This window comes from Hylobates moloch, unplaced genomic scaffold (genome assembly GCF_009828535.3).
Source record: "Hylobates moloch isolate HMO894 unplaced genomic scaffold, HMol_V3 SCAFFOLD_20, whole genome shotgun sequence".
Lineage (NCBI taxonomy): Eukaryota > Metazoa > Chordata > Mammalia > Primates > Hylobatidae > Hylobates > Hylobates moloch.
Window position 1 is genome coordinate 11,103,635 of NW_026652295.1, and position 21,568 is coordinate 11,125,202.

The 21,568-nt window shown below is 45.9% G+C and overlaps 1 protein-coding gene across 3 annotated transcripts in view; it reads right to left on the minus strand.

Annotated features, from left to right (window-relative positions):
- Positions 1–18,443, minus strand: part of ADTRP (androgen dependent TFPI regulating protein) — a 72,155-nt gene extending 53,712 nt beyond the window's left edge. Inside the window, exons 1-4 of one of the 3 annotated variants that reach the window (XM_058432347.1) lie at positions 11,788–11,851; positions 10,867–11,226; positions 1,928–1,981; positions 141–275 (exon numbers count right to left, since the gene is read on the minus strand). In XM_058432347.1, the coding sequence (XP_058288330.1) occupies positions 141–275; positions 1,928–1,981; positions 10,867–11,019 (342 nt within the window). In that variant the 5' untranslated portion in view covers positions 11,020–11,226; positions 11,788–11,851. Of the gene's footprint in view, positions 1–140; positions 276–1,927; positions 1,982–10,866; positions 11,227–11,787; positions 11,852–18,420 lie in introns of those variants that run through there. The other 2 variants (XM_032140397.2, XM_058432346.1) reach the window with 2 other exon arrangements.
- Between the last annotated feature and the right edge of the window lie 3,125 nt (positions 18,444–21,568).

Sequence of the window (21,568 nt, forward strand, 5' to 3'; positions counted from 1 at the left end):
ATGTGGCGCAGTCCTCAGACAGGACATTGTTGTAGGGTGTGCTTTCCAATTATGAGCTCCCAAACAGCTTGGCAGTCCAGGAGAAGCGTCTGTCCATATGCACATTTCTGTTAGATTATGTACACATCTTTCTAACTTACTGTGGATACAGGAAAAGCCAGTGTGGTGAAAAGCAGGTCTCTGAAGGCTGTTAGGAACTTAATGTCTTTTCTCCCTTTGGTTCTTTTCAGCACATCATCCAGGCAGGTGACCCCGTAGAAAATGGTCTGCAAGAGCTAAATCCATTACAACAAATGAGGGCATTTTCATTTACTTTAATTAATACCTTCTTCACTGATGGAAAACTCCATCCCTCTGAGAGTAATGTGGCTTTGAGAGGGAGGGGGCTGTTGGGTTGTTTTGGTTGAGAGCCAATTCAAGGGCTGGGCTTCCAGCTCCTTGGGTCCTGACCCTGCTCGCTAAGACTGATTGAGTAAATTTGTTTAGGGGACAATAATGTGTACAGTATTTAGTGTAATGGACTTGAGCTAACATGGAAACAAAATAAAGAGTCAGCCTAAAAAGGGAATGTAAGGAGATGGACACCTTGACGGCACAGAGGTTGGAAGAACCCAACAAACAGCTCAAAGGCAAAGAGGCAGATACAGGGTGGACAGAGTCAGGAGTCTTCCTGGGAAGGAAAATTAGGAAAATTGCCTAGTGCTGAAATCTCACTAGAGAAACTGGAATCAGGTCAAGAGCACCACCACAAATCTCTGTGCTCTCCCAAGAAAGGCACACAAAAGGGTGCCGGGTGCCTTGCTCAGCCGAAGAAGAGCTGGTGCACTTTCTTCCTTAAATAGGGTACCTGCAGGCCTCACCGAGACAATCTGGCCATGGCAGCAATTTAAATCCAAGGGGATAGAGCAAGCCATGAGCGCTGGTGGGTTACTAAGTGCTGTGTGGTCCCCAAAGCCAGGAGAAAGAGAAGGAGGGTGTTTTTCAAGAAAGTAATACAATACGGAAGGCAAGCTTTGTACATTCTTGTCGCTTTGTACAATTCTGTGGTTTCTCATTTAAGGACTGGTAGGTCATGAAGATATAGAGTTTGGGGGGTGGGGTTAAGTTAGGCTTGTGACAGAATCCATCCAAATCCTTGAAAGCCCTGGACTGGTACAAGAGGGGTGGTCTGGACTCTGCTTTTAGGGTATAAGTCAGGAAGGTTCTAGAGCCTGGGGAGCTGGGCTGGGGATTGATCAAGGTGGCTGTTGGGGAACAATCTCTGAGCTCTGGACTCTAGGAAAGACCTAGCAAAGTCAGCCACATGCTGCTCCTGGGCTGAGGGGGTAGGCAGGAGAGGATACAGAGGTGGGTCAGACCAGCTACACCCATCACCCAGGAGCTTGTGAGAAATGCAGGACCTCCATCCCATCCCAGACTATGGAATCAAGATCTCTGGAAATGGGGTCCAAGAGTTTGTTTTTTAATAAGCTTCTCCAGAGCTTGTTAAAGATTGTTTATCTGGGTGGGATGAGGGGAGAAGTTGAAGAACTACCTATTGGGTACTAAGCTTATTACCTGGGTCACAAAATAATCTATACTTATATAACAAACCTGCAAATGTACCCTTGAATGTAAAATAAAAGTTAAAAAAAAAGAAATTTTTGGCCAACCTTATTAAGATACACATTACAGAATATAAAATACAGATTTTAACTGTAGAAAAAGATTATTTAATCTTTATGTAGGCTAAAGCTAGAACCACTGAATGAGACACAAGTTTAGCACTCAAAAATCTTACTACTCAAAGCTATAAAGAGGACTTTTATTCATTACTTGGTATGTGCCAGGCACTGAACTACGTGTTTCATTCTCATAACAACCTTATGAGCCAAGTCCTATCATTAGACCCCCCGCCCACCACCATCTTACAAACGAGGAAACAAACCTGCCTAAAGCTTCCTGGCTGGTAGATGTCAAACCCAGCGGTCCTGTTCTTGAGCTAGACTTTTAAAAAATAAAAAAAAATTATCAGGTTTCTGAGCATAGTTCAGATAAAGCATTGTGGGAGGTCAGAAGAGAGACAAGTGGGGTCAGAAGAGAGACAAGAAGAGAGACAAGTATCTCCAGGTGGGAGAATGAACGACAACTTCACAAAAACTTCACAATGCCTGATCCCCACCCCCAGAGATTCTAACGTAATCAGTCTGGGGCTAGGGCCTAGGCGTTGGGATTTTTAAAATCCTCCCAGGTGATTCTAATCACCGGCAGCTGAGGCTGAGAACCACCTGCCCGGAGGAACTTCCGTTTGGAAATTCAGATCCTGCAGTCTCAAGAGAGGCGGGGCTGGGGAGAAGCAGGCTGTTGGGCCCTCAGGTGGAACAAGATTGCAGGAAAGAGAGAGAGGAGAGAGGGGAGAACAGAAAAGTAGGCGGCAAACAGCAGGGAAAGGTCCTTGTCTAAGGGGCAGGAGGGGAAGGGGACATAAAGGTACTAAAAGAACGACCAGGGGGTAGAAGAGCAAGAAGATAGGAAATCATGGGCCCTGGGGTGGAGGAGGTTTCGAACCAGAAGGGGGTGTCTCAGGGAGGGGTGGGGCAACAGCTTTAAATGGCAGGAAGAGGTTGCCACCCGAATACTTCTCATTATTGCTGGTGATTTTGGCATTCACACCCTCAGGGCTGCAGAATTTGGATGTGTAGTCATTTGCACAGGGAGTTAGGAGAAGTTCCCTCCTCTCTCCCTCCCCCACCAGTAGCCTCGCCTCACCCTGATTTCACTTCCAGCCGCTCAGGCTGCAGCAGGCCAGGCTGCTGCTGTATTAGGAAGAGTCGGCATAGGCTTGGGCCCAGGGGAAGAGGCCTGCACTGTTCTATCAGCAGGGCAATTAATCCCGTCCTGAGCCTGGGCCAGGCCTTCCCTCTCTGGGGAGAGGCCGCCTCCGCCCGGCATGTGAAGTCCATGTGACTTGCTTTCCTCGGGCTGGAGCTTCCTAGAGTCATCGTGAGTCAAGCTCCTCCTGACTTTCTCCTGCCTCTCCCAGTCACAGGATGTGGAAATCGGATTGGGGGAAAGAACGCATTACTCAGATCCTCCGGGCCTTCTCCATCAATAAAAACTTGCTTTACACCTCCAACTTGCCAATCCCCTCTCCCTCTCCACCCCAGCCCACGGTTACTTCTCAGGCATATGGCACACAGGCCTCTCTAGATGCCTACGGTGTGTGCCAGGCAGCCCTGTCGCCATCGAGCTTACTCAACGTTGAGGCGTCTTTGTCCGAATTCACGAGAAGCAGGTGGAACCCCCGCGTGGGGCTCAGGAGGGAGGCACTAGGGAGCTGCCAAGGAAAAGAAACCTGCAAGAGCTGGGGCATGAAGGGGCTGCCAAGAGCAGCTGGGGCACACGGAGAGTGAGAGAGACTCTCCCAGGCTCCACGGGGAGGCTTCCAGGAGGGCACCAGGGACAGGTGTGGGTCAGCCCATCCCACCGGAACGGTCTGCTTATTCTCCAAAGACGATGCAATGTTTATAAAACTCAGGATGAGCTTGACTCACCATAACAGACGGAGCGATCAGGGGAGGCAATGTTAGCTGTTATGGGCTGAGTTATATCCCCCACCAACCACCACCAAATTCATATGTTGAAATCCTAACCTCCGGGACCTCAGAATATGACTGTATTAAAGTGGTGATGAAGTTAAAATGAGGTCATGATGGTGCACCCTAATTCACTATGACTGGTGTCCTTATCAGAAAAGGAGATGAAGACTACAGACACACACAGAGGGAAGACCACATGAGGACACAGGGAGAAGGCGGCCATCTGCAAGCCGAGGACAGAGGCCTCAGGAGAAACTGACCTTGCCCACATCTTCAACTTCCAGCCTCCAGAACTATGAGCAAATCAATTTCTGTTGTTTAAGCCCAGTCCATGGTACTTTGTTACGGCAGCCCTAGGAAACTATACAGTAGCATTAAAATATGATCACCACAACTGGTCTTCTTTTAAGTCTCTTACAACAAAATTACTATCATTTACATTTCACAACTATTTTGGCCACCCAGAAAAGCCCAGACGTAACGGCATCTACTTATTCAAAGTTTATTTCAGAGCTACGGCTCCCTGATTTATCCTTTCTCCTGGTTCTTCCCTAATTCTGTTCCCACTGCGTGTTCCGTGCCTTTTCCTGAAATGCTGCTTCTCTGAGTTCGTTAGCTGTCTTTTGTTTCTGTTGCTAGCTGACAAACTGACAAACTAACACCTGCGACAAAGCTGAATTGACACTTTTAAATAACTAATGCAATTCAAAAAACTGCAGTTAAAGGATATTTAGTTTTGACATTCATGTGTTTTCACAAACCCACAAAAATCTTCAAATCGTGGAAGCTTAGCCTTTCCAAGTCATCAAGCTTATTCTCTTGCCTTTAAGCCAGAGCCCTCTCTCTTTAAACTACCTTAGGAAATGAAAATTTCTTCTATTTAAAAAAAGTAATTCCCGGGAGGGAGATTCCACAAGTTTCCTGAGCAAGACACGACAAGTCTTATTGGATGAGTCAAGTAATCCAACACCCAACTCAGGACTGTGCCTGACTCAGCCAGGCGGGACTTCCTTATTTCTCTCCTTCGAAATGATGCAAGAATTTGTGGTGGAAGACTGCACCAGAAGAAGACAGCAATTGGGGGCTGTGATGAGGCCTTTATCTAACGGTGGTGGTTGTGTTTTGGGCAGGTACTTTGCCAAGTATATCTGTATTCGTATGGAATGTAGGATTTCTGTCATCATTCATACACACTTAACTTAAGAAACTGAGATTAAAGGATGCAATAAAGAACACAGGAGGAGGAGAAAGAACGTGCAGAACCACAGTTTGGAATAATGAAGAGAAAATGAGACCAAGATCATCGAGTGACAGGCTGGAAAGAAGTACCAGAATGCTTGGCCAATGTTGCATAGCTGAGGACAACGGGCTTCAGTACAGCAGTAGGGTGGCTGTGGGATAAAATACCTTCATGATGGGATGGCCTCATGCCTGTTAGAACCATGTTCTGGTCATTCACTCATTCAACCAACATTCACGGAATGTCGGTTAGGTACAGAAATTGTCAGTTAGGTACCAGAACATAATACAGGCCGGGGAAAGCTCTGTGTTAGTGTCTTTATCTGGAATTAGGAAAAGAAGAAGTGGAAGAAGATGATGAGGAGAAGGGGGAGGAGGAAGAGGAGGGAGAGAAACCTTTTCTGTATGTTTGGTATTTTACACGATGCAGGTCAGGTTCCGTGGGAAACAATCTGAGATTCTGAGATGTGCCTGCAGGATGTTCACTGAAGAACGCTCTCAGACATCTACGAGAGGCAAAAAGGGAGCAGGATTGAAGTGGGGAGGCTAAGTGCTGTGCAGTTGCATGGAATCAGCTGATCCCTTGAGGAGCTCTGAGCTGAGCTGCTCCTTCAGAGCTGTCCGGGAGTACAGCCTTTGCACCCCATATTGGATGCCAGTTATTGCAGGCAGCAATGCCAGGGAGGGGCCTAAACCTTGGTTGAGGCAGCTCCCTTCTGCTGAGGGCAATTCTGGGAGGGGATCTCAGCTTTGCACCATCAGCAGCCAACACTCCTTCTGAGAGTTGGGGACTGAGTACCTCAGCGCTGGGGAGGTATGAGGATCTGGGTGCCTTATCAGAGTATCCACTGCACATGAGAAAACTGCAGCAAAGAGAAGTTAAGCAACTCACTCAAAATCACACAGCAAGTGAGCGCAGCCAGTGTTCTGGCTTCAGAAGCCAGGTCTTCAATCACTCATCTCTATACTGTGTCCAAAGAACCTACCAAAATGCTGTCATAGTTACTTGCTCAATAATTTATAGCTGCTTTATTTTGGGTGCTGGTGGTGACTGTCACACAGTTTTCTCAGTCCTTACCCTTTCAGCTATCGAGTGCATCTTTGTGAGGCAGAAACAGTTAAGTGTATTTCTGACTCCATAGAGCTGAAGAGTGCCATAGGGGCTGGGTGCGGTGGCTCACGCCTGTAATCCCAGCACTTTGGGAGGCCAAGGCAGGTGGATCACAAGGTCAGGAGTCTGAGACCAGCCTGGCCAACATGGTGCAACCCCATCTCTACTAAAAATACAAAAAAAATTAGCCAGGCGTGGTGGCGCATGCTGTAGTCCCAGCTACTCAGGAGGCTGAGGCAGGAGAATTACCTGAACCCAAGAGGCAGAGGTTGCAGTGAGCCAAGATTGCGCCACTGCACTCCAGCCTGGGGGAACAGAGAGAGATTCCATCTCAAAAATAAATAAGTAAATAAATAATGCCATAGATTACTTAAGGTTGGTCCCCCAAGTGTTGAAGTGGGTGCCATACTATAAATTCAACCCCATCTTCTCACTGTTCACAGGCTGCCTTGGAGTTTAGACCCATAGAGGCCTCCCAGGTCCTCTGTTCCCCCAGCCCCAGGCCAACATCCCCAAGGACTTATGTGGTATTGCCACTGTTGTCATCATGAGAAGTTGAGGGTGATGACCATGGAGCTGCCTGGGGCTTGGGCAACTTATGAAAAGGGAGGGAAAGGTCATGCTTCTGTTGTTGAAGGGGGTGTCAGGGGCGTGGGGAGGGAGGCGCCCACTCAGAATCTCCCCTGGAGATCCCAGTTATGTGGCCCCACCTCTAACAATATTTCAGAAGGAAGTTTATCTTTAAAAGGAGGAAACCCTAATAAACTGAATGAATTCTGCAAGCCAAGTTGTGGCTGCTGAGCCTTGCCCTAAACCCCCTCGCTCATATTCGCTGGGATTAGGGACAGTCCCTTGATGGAAATGGGGTGGACAGAGAGCAAGGGACATAGCTTTTGTGGAGGACTCAGGCACTGGATGATCTGAGCCAACCTAAGCAGCTTGAGGACACCCATGGCACTGCCTTGGTCTCATGCCCAGCCTCTGGGGTTCCCCATTCTGCATGGCTGTCTGCTGGAGCCTGCAGACTGTACCACCAGGACTGCCTAGTGCCTGCGGGCAGCTACAGCAGGGAGAGCAGTGGCTCCACAGTGGTCCTGCTCCAGCTGGGAAGATGGGACATGCAGCTCGGGGAGGGAGAAACAGGAGCCATGAAGGGGAAGGGCGTGGATGACTCCTGCTGGCTTCCACTGCTCACCAACCTAGGTCCTCAGTGAGGAGACTGATGTTCTACTAAGTCACCCTCCTGCATCACCTTCTCTACCCAGGGAAGTTCCCCACCACCTCCCCATCTTCTCTCCCCACTGTCCACTGCCTAACACCATGCTGATGCCATTCTGAGCGCTTCCCACCTGTCAGATCATTTCTCTCCCATGGCTACCCTATTGTTAGGTACTATTTTTATTTCTATTTGACAGATGTGGAAATGAAAGACACAAAGAAGTGCCTAGCCCAGGGTCTCGGGGGCAGTAAGCAGTGGGACTGAGGTACCATCCCAGAGATCACAACTGTAACCATTGTGAAATACCACCTCTCCCTCCCAGCAGGGAATCAGTAGCCCCTTCCCTAAGGTCAGTTTACTCTCTTATTAGGCAGAGACTCCTATCTGTCCTCTCCTACCTTCACTCTCCTTAGTCAGAAATGGGTCACCTTGACCAATTCTCAATGGCACCTTAGCCACTACCACCAACCCCAGGGGAGTAGCTCAGTGCAACTCCTGTCTGTCTCCCCTTCCAGTCCCCTGGGATAGCTTCAAGGGGAACTGGGGCAACGCTCACAATGCTAACTGGCACAAAAGGGGGCTTTGCTCTTACAAAGGGGACACAAATGATACTCAGCCAATTAGAAATTCAAGCTGTTGGCCGGGCGCGGTGGCTCACGCCTGTAATCCCAGCACTTTGGGAGGCCGAGGCGGGTGGATCACGAGGTCAGGAGATCAAGACCATCCTGGCTAACACAGTGAAACCCCGTCTCTACTAAAAATACAAAACATTAGCCGGGCCTGGTGACGGGCGCCTGTAGTCCCAGCTACTCGGGAGGCTGAGGCAGGAGAATGGCGTGAACCCAGGAGGCGGAGCTTGCAGTGAGCCGAGATTGCGCCACTGCACTCCAGCCTGGGTGACAGAGCGAGACTCCGTCTCAAAAAAAAAAAAAAAAAAAAAAGAAATTCAAGCTGTTTATGAGGAGGGCTATAAATTGTCTGGTAAGCAGGATTGGATACTAACTTCCCCAAGCTGAGGTAAAATAAATATAAGAATGTGAGCACAAGTTGTGAGACCTTTATGACTTAATAAACACAACCACCAATTAATTAGTGATGAATGAACACTAATTAATCATTAGGAAACACAACTGTTAATCAGCCCATGAGATCTCAAGAGCTAGACATTTTCAGGTCCCATATTTCACCTTAAGCAACATTTTCGAAATCTACATTACATTGATCCTCTGAAATACAGTCAACCCATCTTCACCAGTTGGGAAGCATTTCATTAGGTCACACTTTCAAGATGACTCCTAACGGAGCTCAGAAAGAAAATCACCACAGGTAAGCCCCTCTCAGCTTCTTTACGAGGGCCAGAAGATACCAGGAGAGAGGGACTGCTGGAGGATGCAGAAAGGCTGAGGTCACATCAACGTACCAAGTTGCAGCTTTTTAATATGTGGGTATCCTGTGCCAGCCACTGTGCTGAATTCAAGGTAGAAATATAGACGGTTAGGGTTGGCAAGGACCTAGGAGAAAAAAAACTTCTGTTTTGGAGCCAAAGTTTGATTGGAATGTTAAGACTCACATGGAAGGGAGAGAGGGAATTAGAAAACAATACTGTACATAAATCAGCAGAGACTGAGAGATGCTGTGAAAATCAGAGAAAGGAAAAGGAAATTTGGACTGGAGTTGGTCAGCAAAGATTTGGGGGGAGTATATGTGATTCCCAATGTTCTATGAAAGAAGCAATGTGGTGCAGAGGGGTAAGTAGGCCTTTCTTCTAAGGATAGAGAGAACATTGGGCAGAGAAGTGACAGCAGGAAGCCCAGGGACCAATACTAGTGAGACACAGTCCTTACTGCAGAAGAGACCAGCCTCCCAGGGAGAGGGACCCTGAAAGGCTGGTTGGGCAGGTGAGCTCTTGAATCGGGAGTTTGACATTGGGTCCATGAGGCAGGAGGGAGCCACTGTGGTTTCCTGAGCAGCAGACCACACTTTTAGATCCAGGTCATGGTATTAAAAAACAAACCAAAACTAGTGCTTTGAGAAGATTAATTTGGAATTGGAGTGGCTGGATTGGACCATGAAAGGACAGTAAAGAGATGATATAGTCATCCAGGTAGGCTTAATATAAGTCTGGAATGAGAGAGACAGTAAGGTTGAAGAAGAAGGTATGAACTTAGTAAAAGGAAAAACTAATAGGATTTGGTAGCTGATCAATCAGAGTAGCAAAATTGGGATTAACAGTAGGAAATGATAGTATCATTGACAAGATAAGAGACTTTTCTCACTCTTGGAAAATAAGGGCTCTTGGAAATGTAGGTGAGCTAGAATTAAAAAGTCAGGATCAGTTGTGTGTGTGTGTGTGTGTATACAAAGAAGTAAGGAAGCTGGTTAATGAGTATAGTGATAAATCTATTCTCAGCCGCACATAGTGTGAGGGAGGACATTCATACTGGAATTGGATTTTATTAGAAAGTCAGTCCTAACTACAGACACACATCCCTTTTAGTTGACTGTTTTTCATAGAAAGCCAATAGAAACACAAACCTTAGGGGTGTGTGTGTATGCGCGCGCGCGTGTGTGTGGTTTTTTGTTGTTATTGTTGTTGTTATTGTTGTTGTTTACTGTGGTACTCCTAGTCCTACAAAAAACATTTTTTGTTTTGTTTCTGTTTGTTTTTCTCATAAAATTCCATGATTGAAACAAGTAGTCACCTTGAAGTTTTCAAACACACTAGAGTTGTGTTCAGGGTTCCAATTTTTCAGGCCCAAATCAAGAGGCCACTAACCAACCAGTGAGGAGGAAGCAGCCGCTTTGGGCCTCTTTGATTTTAACTCTCTCCACTTCCACCTCCTTAGCATTTCAGAGTGTCACAGTTTCTGACCACATACATTCTCCGCTTGTCAAATGAGGATTATGATTCTGAAAACAGATGTTTTTGTGGCACCCAAGATTTTAGTCAAAAACCTCAAATATTAATTCACATCCCCAAATGACTCCCCATTATTAGCTTTTAACTTTAAAAGTATTTTTTTAACCTATTCCTCAAATATTTTTTGTAATCTGCTTTTCTCCCATTCATTCACACTTCATCAGAATGCAGTCAGCCGGGTTAGGAAGACAAGAAAGGATTAAGTCATAAGATTGGTTTTTAAATAGTTGAAAATGTGTATTTGCCATTCAGTTGGGTGATTTGTCCTTTAAGATGGAGCCTGAACCTATAAAAAATTGAGGTGGGAGCTGAACATGGCAAAATGTGTTTGCTTTTCTTAGATAAATCTGTTAGTCTGTGTGTGCTGTAAAATGGCATTATTCCTTCATTGGAAATTACACTTCCTACACACCATACGCCACTCTGCCTTCTCTTCACAGACTTCCCCAAGCAAAGTTCAAAATGCCTCCTGCATTTGTAGTTAATCCCGCGGTGAAACCATTAGCATGGTCTCCTCTTTGAGCTCATCTGAAAAGAGCTCCAAGATGAGATTTTTTTTTTTTTTTCAAGAGAGCATTTAACAACGAGCCAGCACAGAAATGTTAACTATAGATAATTTCCAAATTGGGTTTATCAGAGCAAATTGTTAAGTAAACGAAAAACCCAAAACTCACAACATGGTGAAGAAGGAAGACAAATAACAAAATCGTGTATTTAATAAAATCCAAAGATGATATGTGTGGCAGAACTAATATTCTAGAGAAATGGATCGGTACCTGGTATGGCCATATGGACTTACCAGATTAAGCAGCGTCATATATTTCCACCTTGCACCATTTGCCAAGATTTTGGATTTCACCTCGTCTTTTCCTTCCTGTGAGATGTAATAATTGAGGAAAGTATACCAGCTCAGAACAAGGAGGTGGTATATGCATGTAGAAGTCTTCGTCATGGCTAGTGCTGACCGGGGCACCGTGAATGTCTTGAGTAGTTTCTGGCGTCCTTCTGTGGATCACAGCTGAAATCCAGCAGCAGGCCGGAGGGCTATAAACCACACCCCTCTGGGACTGAGAGTTCCAACACAGGCTGAATTTGGTTCTCTTTTAAGCTTCTTTCCTGATAAACTTCAGAGGCAGGATTACTGCTGGTTTTCAGATGCCTGCATTTAGATAATGATAGGTAATCTGTAGATTTACATAAAATACAACATGTGGGCTTTGAGAAGGGCAGGTAGCAATGCAAGAGCTGTACATTGTACTGTTTCACTAGGGCACTGGGGCAGGGGCATGGTTAAATGAAGTAAGCATGAAATACTAGGAAAATCTAACGAAATACTTCCATGGCTGTATTCTCTTTTCATTTGCATATAAGAAGGAAGTTGCAACCTTATCTCTTGGGAAAAGGAGGAGCAGGTTGATAAACCAGATCATGGGTGTGCTTAGGGCAGGAACAGTAGAAAGGAAAAGTGTGTTGTAATTTTGCTCCTGAGGTCTCTGAGATTCTAGAAAGTCTGCAACAACCTTTGATCCTCCAGGGAGCAGCTCCAACGGTTCCTTTTCTTTTCTTTTTTTTTTTTTTTCAGTTTTGTATCTATACCCTAGAGAACCAAGAACAACCCAGGGCTGTCCTAGACACTCCATTTGCACAGGCATTTCTGTGCCCTGGGAGGGAGGAAGCAGCACAGGAGACCATCCTTACCGTGGCTATGACCCCAATATACCTGCCTTTAGACGTTGCTGGGAGAGGGTGAGAGTCCCTGCCCTGCTATGAATAGGATGAGACAGGGCTGGGCTAGGCAGCATGCAGGACTAGGCTCTGACTCAGGCTCCACAGAAGGGAACTGAGGAAGAACTGGAAGTGGATGCCTTGTGACATCGCCAGCTTGTTTCCCTGGGCAACTGACTCCAAGGGGTGAGCAAAGCCCTCAGAGAAATGCTCCTGACACAGTTATGTAAGTCTGTAATTGGTGCTTTTCAATGACTTAACCAGGGCTTAAAAGTACTAGCAGAAAGAACTGTAGGCTGGACAAGGAGGACAAAACATAAACAAACCCACCTCCTAAGAGTCAACAGACTCCCAACATCAGGAATAGGAGATGGGAGGAGAGCAAACCTGAGCCCGCCATGGGGGTCTGCATTGTAACCACGTTTTTTTTTTTTCATCTGTTGGGGCTGTTATAACAACACACTATAAACTGGGAAGCTTGGAAACAACAGAAATTTATTTCTCAGTTCTGGAGGCTGGAAGTCCAACATCAAGATGCTGACAGAGTGCCTGGTGTTTAATGTGGGTCGGTTTCCTGGTTCATAAATAGTGCCTTCTGGCTGAGTCCTCATGAGGTAGAAGGGGCAAACAAGCTCCCTGGGGCCTGTTTTATAAGGCCACTAATCCCATTCATGGAGACGCTGCCCTCATGACCTAATCACCTCCGAAAGCTCCCCTCTCCTAATGCCATCACCCTAGGAGTCAGGATTTCAACAAAGGAATTTGCAGGGAACACAAACATAGACCACAGCAAACCATTCTCAAAGGAAGGGGTGATCTGGGAAATGGGTCCATAAACTCTGTACAAAACTCCACAGCCTGGGCTAAATTGCAAATGATAACAGAAGCTAATACTTGTATAGTACTTAACTGTTTGCTAAGCATTGTTCCAGTTGGTTTACATGTATTAGCTGATTAGCACTCTAAATAACACTATGAGGTAAGTACTATTATGTATTAAGTACATTTTCAGATGAGGAAATTGAAGTCCGATCTGCAAAAAGGATGTGTTCAACACTTCGTGAGAGGCAGAGCTGCCATTTGAACTCAGTGGGATGGTTAATATTGAGTGTCAACTTGATCGGTTCGAAGGATGCAAAGTATTGCTCCTGGGTGTGTCTATGTGGGTGTTGCCAAAGGAGATTAACATTTGAGTCCGTGGATTGGGAGAAGCAAACCTACCCTCAATCTGGGTAGGCACCATCTGATCAGCTGCCAGCGTGGCTAGGATAAAGCAGGCAGAGGAACCTGGAAGGACTAGACTTGCTGAGTCTTCCAGACTTCATCTTTCTCCCATGCTCTCAGGATGCTTCCTGCCCTGGAACATCTTTCTGCAAGTTCTTCAGCTTTTGGACTCCTAGATGTATACCAGTGGTTTGCCAGGGACTTTCGGGCCTTTGGCCACAGACAGAAGGCTGCACTGCTGGCTTCCCTAACTTTGAGGTTTTGAGACTGGGACTGATCCACCACTGGCTTTCTTTCTCCTCAACTTGTAGACGGCCTGTTGTTGTGATTGTGTGTCAATTCTCCTTAATAAATTCCCCTTCTTATATACATACATCCTATTAGTTCTGTCCCTCTAGAGAACCCTCATACAACCAGTGTACCTGCCTACAAAGGAACAGTGTTGCTCTGCACACTCTCAGACTCCCACTTTGATATTTCTCCTCTCCCTAATGAGTCCCCCTTTTTTTTTTTTGAGACGGAGTCTCGCTCTGTCGCCCAGGTTGGAGTGCAGTGGCGCGATCTCCGCTCACTGCAAGCTCCGCCTCCCTGGTTCACGCCTTTCTCCTGCCTCAGCCTCCGGAGGAGCTGGGACTACAGGCACCCGCCACCATGCCCGGTTCATTTTTTTTGTATTTTTAGTAGATATGGGGTTTCACTGTGTTAGCCAGGATGGTCTCGATCTCCTGACTTTGTGATCCGCCCATCTCGGCCTCCCAAAGTGCTGGGATTACAGGCGTGAGCCACCGCGCCCAGCCGAGTCCCTTTTATTCTTCTTGCCTCTCATCAGAAAATTGTCTCAGAAAAGGATCAATATATTTTGAAACTTGGTGCACATATGAATGAATGAATGTCTCCAAGGGTGTTTTCATTTTAGACACCATTGTTGATTTAGAGGTTTTATTCCTTTGTACAAAAAAAACCTCAAGTCTAAATCTGCAGATGGGTAAGGACTGAGGCACAGGTAGGAAAGGAGGGGAAGACAAAGACCCAAATCTCTGAAATGTGTGTGTCCAAACCTGGACACTGGCCTTTCACCACCTAGATGGCTTTTTTCTCTAAGTTAGCCTCATTGCCCACAGATGGGGCCTCTCATAAATATTGATAAAATTATTTAAATTTATTTGTAAGAGTTTTAGTGTTTTACATTGGGATCCAATGAATTGTTAGCATTTTAATAAATAATACCATGTAATATATAGGGATTTAATAACATGTAATATCATTTTAATATATATTAATAATTAATAAAATGATATTTTAATAAATAACATGTAGTATATGTACATAAGGATTTAATAATTACATGTAATATATGTATATAAGGATTATGTTATGAATTAAGGATTATGAATTAAGAAATAGTTTTATTTCTTAATTCAACATCTGCATTTTCTTATAAAACTTTTCACAAAATTGTTGCCAGTGAAAAATCTACACTGCAACCATATTCACATCATAATTTGTGTTCCTGGTTGAATAACCAGATCCATTTTCATGAAGCAGCCTGACCATCTGTTCCCCACCATGAGACCAGGTGGAGCTTTGGAGAGCAATGAATGTCACCTCCGAGTTACACGTTACAAACTAATACATACTAAGCGTGCTGTTTGTCTGCCTTTTCCTCTCTCCAAGTATCTGAGGGCTTCACATCATATCCAGGAGAAGTGGGAAGGAATTGTTCAAAAATGTTATTATTTTATACAGGAAATTTTAAACATTTAAAAATAAGCATATTTCATACTTTGATTTGGATACTACACAGGCCACTTGGTTACTAAGAGTGACTTTCTTTGAAACTCTCTACCCCCCTGGGAGTCTGCAACATGATTCTTTAATTTCACAAATACTTATTAAGCAACAACTATCTGCCAGGCATCTGCTAGGCCCTGGGGATTCCCCGAGGAAGAAGAGAGATGCAAACCCTGCCCTCATGGAGCTTATATTCTAGCAGGAAAGATGGACATTAAGCAACAACAAAAACAGGTACTAATTTATAACTATGGCAACTTCTGTGAAGGACAAACACAGTGGATTTATTAGAGGGGATGGCAGTATCAGACCTGGTGTGGGTAGGGCATCAGGAAGCCCTGAGGTAGCCCTCAGGTAGCGCTGAGGAAGCCACGTGTGAGCAAGGCTTATTCTCCCAACATGCTCTTGCTATCCTTCTCAGTCTGTTTCATGGGCTCCTCTTCCTCCACCAGCTCCTTCTGTGTTGGCATTCCCCAGAGAGCTGCTCCAGCTTACCGTCCGTCTCCCAACACATACTCACCCAGTGATTTTATCCATGATCATAATTTCCACCACTGCCTTCCAGTTTGTGACCACAAATTATATACCTCTGGTCCAGGCCCTCTGCCTATCCCCACCAAGCTTCAAACACATCTTTGACTACCTGTTGGAATCTCCTGAAGGAGACAGACACACCTCAAACTCCACACATCTAAAACGAGCTCACTGACTTCTGCCAAACCAGGCTTTTCTTCTCTCGTCTCTGTCTTGTGACCATGGCCTCACCATCGACCTGGGAGCTTCCTGTGTCCTCCCGCTTTTTTACTCCTCAAATCCAGTTAACCACCAAATCCTGCCAAGTTCATTTCTTACATCAGGGTCAAATCAGTCCCTTTCTTTCCATCCCTTCTACAACTGCCCTTATTCAAGTGGCCTCCATCTCTTGCCACCACCATAGCAACCAGCAACCTAGCTGGTTTTCCTGAATCTAGTTTGATGCCCCGACTCCGTTTTTCACAAGGTCAGTGAATGATTCTCTCTGAAATGCCACATCCCCCACCAGCTCATGTCGTTTTACTACATCAGCATCGCCCACAGCATTACATCCAAGTTTCATAGCTTTTAATAACCTACCCCCTCCCCACTGGCTCTCTCCAGCCTCGTGTTGCATCCCACATTGGATGTCACTCCAACAACACTGCATTGACAGAGCTTTTCACCCACACCTGGCTAGGTCACATACCGGCACCTTTACTCCTACTGTCTCCTCTCCCTGATGCCTCCTCTCAACATATCTTTGACTGGTTACGTCGTAACCCTCATTTAAAATGCAGCTCAGCAGCTTCCTTCTCCAGGAGCCCTTCCTTGATGGCCACCACAACCTGGCCATCTTAAACAGCTCCCTCCCGTCTTCTTTAACCTGCTACGCATCCCTGCATATTGCATAGTGATTAGGAATTAGTCTTTTTTATATGTCATTATCTCCTAGGGTTCACATATGATGTGTTTGAATTCCCAGAGCTTAGCATAGTGCTGGACACACAGTAAGTACTTAATAAATATCTGCTGAATAAGAAAACAACCCAATTTAAAAAATGGGCAAGAGACCTGAATAGACATCAAAAGAAGTCATACAAATGGCCAACAGATATATAAAAACTGTTCAACATCACTAAACCTCAGGGAAATGCAAATTAAAACCACAATGAGATATCGCCTTACACCTGTCAGAATGGCTGTTATCAAAAAAAAAAAAGAAAAAGAAAGAAAGAAAAAAGAAAACATGTGTTGGCAAAGACGTGGAGAAAAGAAAACTCTGATATACTGATGGTGGGAAATAAATTAGCACAGAGATTATGGAAAACGGTATGAAATTTCCTCAGTAAATTAAAAATAGAACTATAATATCATCCAGCAATCCCACAACTGGGTATATATCCAAAGGAAAATGGATCAGTATGTCAAAGAGACACCTGCACTCCCACAGTCATTGCAACATTCTTATTTACAATAGCCATGACAGGGACTCACCCTAAGTGTTCATCGATGGATAAATGAATGAAGGAAGTATGGTATGGATACACAGTGGAATAACACTTAGTCTTCAGACAGAAGAAACTTCTATTTGTGACAGCATAGGTGAACCTGGAGGGTATTATGTTAAGTGAAATAGGCCAGGCACAGAAAGACAAATACTCCTTGACCTCATTATATGTGCAGGCTAAAGAAGCAGAGAGTAGAATGGAGGTCACCAGGGGCCTGGGGCGGAGGTGGGAGTGGGGGTTGGGGAAAGTTGGTCAAAGGATATAAAATTTCAGTTAGACAGGAAGAATAAGTGTAAGAGATTTATTGTACAACATGGTGACTATAATTAGTAATAATGTATTGTATGCTTGAAAATTGCTAACAGTAGATTTTAAGTATTCTCGGTGAGCCATGGTGGTTCACACCTATAATCTCAGCACTTTGAGAGGCTGAGGTGGGCAGATCACTTGAACCCAGGAGCTTGAGACCAGCCTGGGCAACATAGCAAGACCCCGTCTCTACTAAAAACACAAAAATTAGCTAGGTGTGGTGATGCGCACCTGTAGTCCCAGCTACTTGGGGGGCTGCGGTGGGAGGATTGCTTGAGTGTGGAAGGTGGAGGTTGCAGTGAGCCAGCATCACACCACTGCACTCCAGCCTGGACAATAGAGCCAGACCTTGTCAAAAAAAAAAAAAAAAAAAAGTATTCTCACTGCAAAAAGAGGATAAGTATGTGAGGTAACGCATATATTAATTAGCTTGAGTTAGCCATGCCACAATGTATACAGATTTCAAAACATCATGTTGTACACCACAAATGTATACAATTTTTATTTGGCAATTTAAAAAACAGTAGCAGTTATGAAAATATTTGCTGAATAAATGAATATGTGGAATACCAGGTGTACCAGTCTACCGAGCCTTACCCTAAAGCCGGCTCATTCATTAAAAACCTACTGTGTTCAGTGTGTTCAGCTGCTGGGTTGTGGGGAGGAGGTGGAATATAGAAATGAGTAAGACAGCCTGAGCCCCGAAGGAACTCACTGCCAAGTGGCAGAGACAGGTATGTAAACAAAAAATTACAGCACGATGTGATAAGTACTATAATAGAGGTATGCACAAAGTACTAATGGAGCCTAAATTATCCTGCACATTATTCTGTCATTCTAAATATATGGAAGATTGAGCTAACGATGAATGCATTGAGTAAGTCATAGGAAACTCCAGACACCACGTAGGAGAAGATAAGGATGAAAGGAGTCCCACAGTAAAGTAGTCATGGCCACCGGCACAAGTAACAGTTTTTCCTGGTAAAGATATAACCCATTTCTTGGCCAGTCACCAAGGGATAAGGTACAAAACGCAGGGAGTCAGGGCAAGGGGCTTGAGTTCAAGCCTGTACATGCTTCAGGACCTGGAGCTGATCAGCCATCAGCTTCACTGGGGTGTTAATTTCCTTTGGTATGAAATGGGGTTCAGGGAACCTGCAACAGTGACTATCTCATGTCCCAAAGCTGGGACGCAAACTGAACTAAGCGAGCAACTGACCAGAGCTGGCCTCTGAAGAAATGCCCCAGCCCCACACAGATTCACACACCCCCACACATACCATGGCGCCAGCTGCAGCGGGAGGGGTTGGACGACACTCCTAGGCGACGTCTGCAGGTCGAGCAGCGATGAGCAGGAAATAGGGACACAGGGCACAGAGTCCTTGAGATAATGGTGAACAAGTCTGCGGAAGTGTGGTTTCATTTTGACACAAGAGAGGGGTTCTCCAGCTGCTGTTGCTAAACAGCTAACCAATATAGCCCTCAAATGTTAAACTTGAAGACAAGGCAAGTTGGCAGGACTTGTACTTGTTCCACCTACCCTCGTAATCTGCACAGAGCCCATCTGAGATGGCTCATTCCCTTTACAGCTGATCTGTACTTCCACAGTTCTTACAGAACTGTCTTACCTTTGCCCATCCTTGGGCCGATAGTCCCATCGTTAAACTCTCAGCTGAGGGAACTGCCTTTTCCTGTTGGAACCCTCACTGATGCAGCCAATCACTATGAGCTCCTCCAGGGGTGTCTGATACATCTCTGTGCCCTCAGCACTATTCATGGTAGCAGGTAAATTCTAAATGCTAATAGAGATTTGTTGTTTGCCCAACTATCTACCCCAACAGTAACGTACTTAGGAGTCCAACTCTCCCCCGGGGCCCGAGCCATGACCCCACACAAGCAACCTTAATAAACAGCTTGCCCCTGCCTTCCTCAAAAAATGAACTTCTCTCTTTCTAGGACGGGCAGGTTTCTTTAGGATATGGATTCCCAACTTTGCCTCCTGGCTCAGCCCCTCTATGAAGCAGCCAAAGGCCTCTCAATGAACCCCTAAGCCCCACACACAACATACTTCCCAGTTTCTGTAGACTCCAAACCGCTCTCTTCACTGCACCTGCCCTGTCCTTACCTGGCATCTCCCAACCCTTTGTTCTCTATACCACCAAAAACCAAGGAATAGCTCTCGGGGTCTTAGGGCAACAAAAGGGAAATCCTCCTTCCTTTACCCCTGTGGCATACCTCTCAAAACAATTAAACAACACTGTCAGAGGGTGGCCAACCTGTCTTAGAGCATTAGCAGCAGCGGCCGTTTTAGCTCTGGAAAGTAAAAGACTAACATTCGGCCAAAGCACCACTGTCCACAGCTCTCACAACTTACAGGATCTCCTCTCCTCCCAGGCATTAAGCTCCCTCTCTCTTTCCCGAATTCAGTCACTCTATGCCCTCTTTATTGAAACCCCTGAACTCAGCCTCGCCAAAAGCGCCTCCCTCAACCCAGCATCCCTACTCCCCATATCCTCTTCCCCTCCTACTCATTCTTGCACTGACATTCTGGATCACCTGCAGTCACACTTCCCTCACATCTCCTCCGAGCCTCTCACTAACCCAGATGACCAACTATTCATAGTTGGCTCCTCTTCTGGAGCCCCCAGCTCTCCCAAAATTGCTGGGTACGCAGTAGTTACCTTAAACCATATAATTGAGGCTAAAACCCGACCCCCAGGAACCTCCCCCCAGAAGGCAGAACTCATAGCGCTCACCAGAGCCCTAACCCTCTCCAAAAATAAATGGGTCAACATATACACAGACTCCAAGTATGCCTATCACATTCTTTATTTCCATGCTGCCATCTGGCAAGAGAGAGGATTCCTTACCACCAAAAGAACCCCCATTACTAACGGCCCCCTTACTTACCAACTCCTTCAGGCCGCACACCTCCCAACTGAAGCAGGAGTCATACACTGTCGAGAACATCAAGCAGGATCAGATGAAATCTCAAAAGGAAAAAGAAAGATGGACGAGGCAGCAAAACGGGCGTCTCTTTCTCCTCTCCCTGCCCCCATCCTCCTTGTCACCCCAGCAGTCCCACCCAAATACCCACCCACTGAAAAGTCTTCACTACTACAGCAAGGAGTCTCCCTTCAAGGGGACTGGATAATCAAAAATCAAAAGCCTGTTCTTCCCCAAGAGCAAAGCAAGGAAATTCTAACACCTCTTCACCAGTCCTTCCATATCAGTGCATGCCCCCGTACCTACTCCTTCGCCCTTGTTTCTCCTCCTCCCATCTATTCACCTCACTAAAGGAAATAACCTCAAACTGTCATATGTGCTCTGTTACTTCCTCCCAAGGGGCCCTCCACCCTCTCCTTATCCCTACACACCAGCTCAGAGGAACACTCCCAGGGGCGGCCTGGCAAGTAAACTTCACCCACATGCCTCCCGTCAAAAAAGCTAAATATCTTCTTACCCTCTTAGACACCTTTCCAGTTTGAGTAGAAGCATTTCCTACCCCTTCAGAAAAAGCTGCAGAAGTCTCTCAAATTCTCATATCAGAAATTATCCCTAGATTTGGTCTCCCAAGCCCCATACAATCAGACAATGGGCCTAGCTTCATCTCCCAAATTACCCAACAAGTCTCCCCATCCCTTGGTGTTCAGTGGCGCCTCCATATCCCATATCGGCCCCAGTCATCCGGAGAAGTCGAGAGGGCAAACGGAATTCTCACACCTCAGTTAACAGAACTAACACTGGAGATCAAAAAACCCTGGACCTCCTTTTTACCCACAGCACTGGCTCATATCAGAGCCAGTCCAAAAGCCCCCTCCTTCCTCAGTCCATTTGAGTTACTGTATGGACGCCCTTTCCTCTTACAAAACAGACTCCCTCCTAACTCTCAATTAGGAGACTACCTCCCAACACTCTCCCTCATGCGTCATCCCCTCCGCGAACAAGCTGACCAGGCCCTCCCAAAACCCCACCAAGGCCCCACCGACCAGGCACTCCTTCGTGGAGAATACGTCTTCCTAAAAACCCCTACTTCAACGAGTCTCAAACTGAAGTGGGAAGGCCCTTTCCAAATCCTTCTCACTACCCCCACCACAGCCAAACTTTCAGGACACAACTCTTGGTACCATCTTTCCAGGTTAAAAAAAGCCCCTGCCGCTGACCCGCCACCGACTAACCAACCAGCTGTTTCCTGCAAATACTCCAGCACTCTTCTCGGACCAACTCAACTCCACCTAATGCCCATCCCAGAAGACCCCACTCTTCCCCCATGAACCATAACAGACAAGTTATCACCCCTTACCATTAAGTATCCAAACCCTTATTAATGGAAATCATCTATTAGGCTGCCCTTGCAGGAATCACCCTACTTACTCTACTCTTTGCCATAGGACTATATACTGTCTCGCCTCCTGGGTGGAGTTTCAA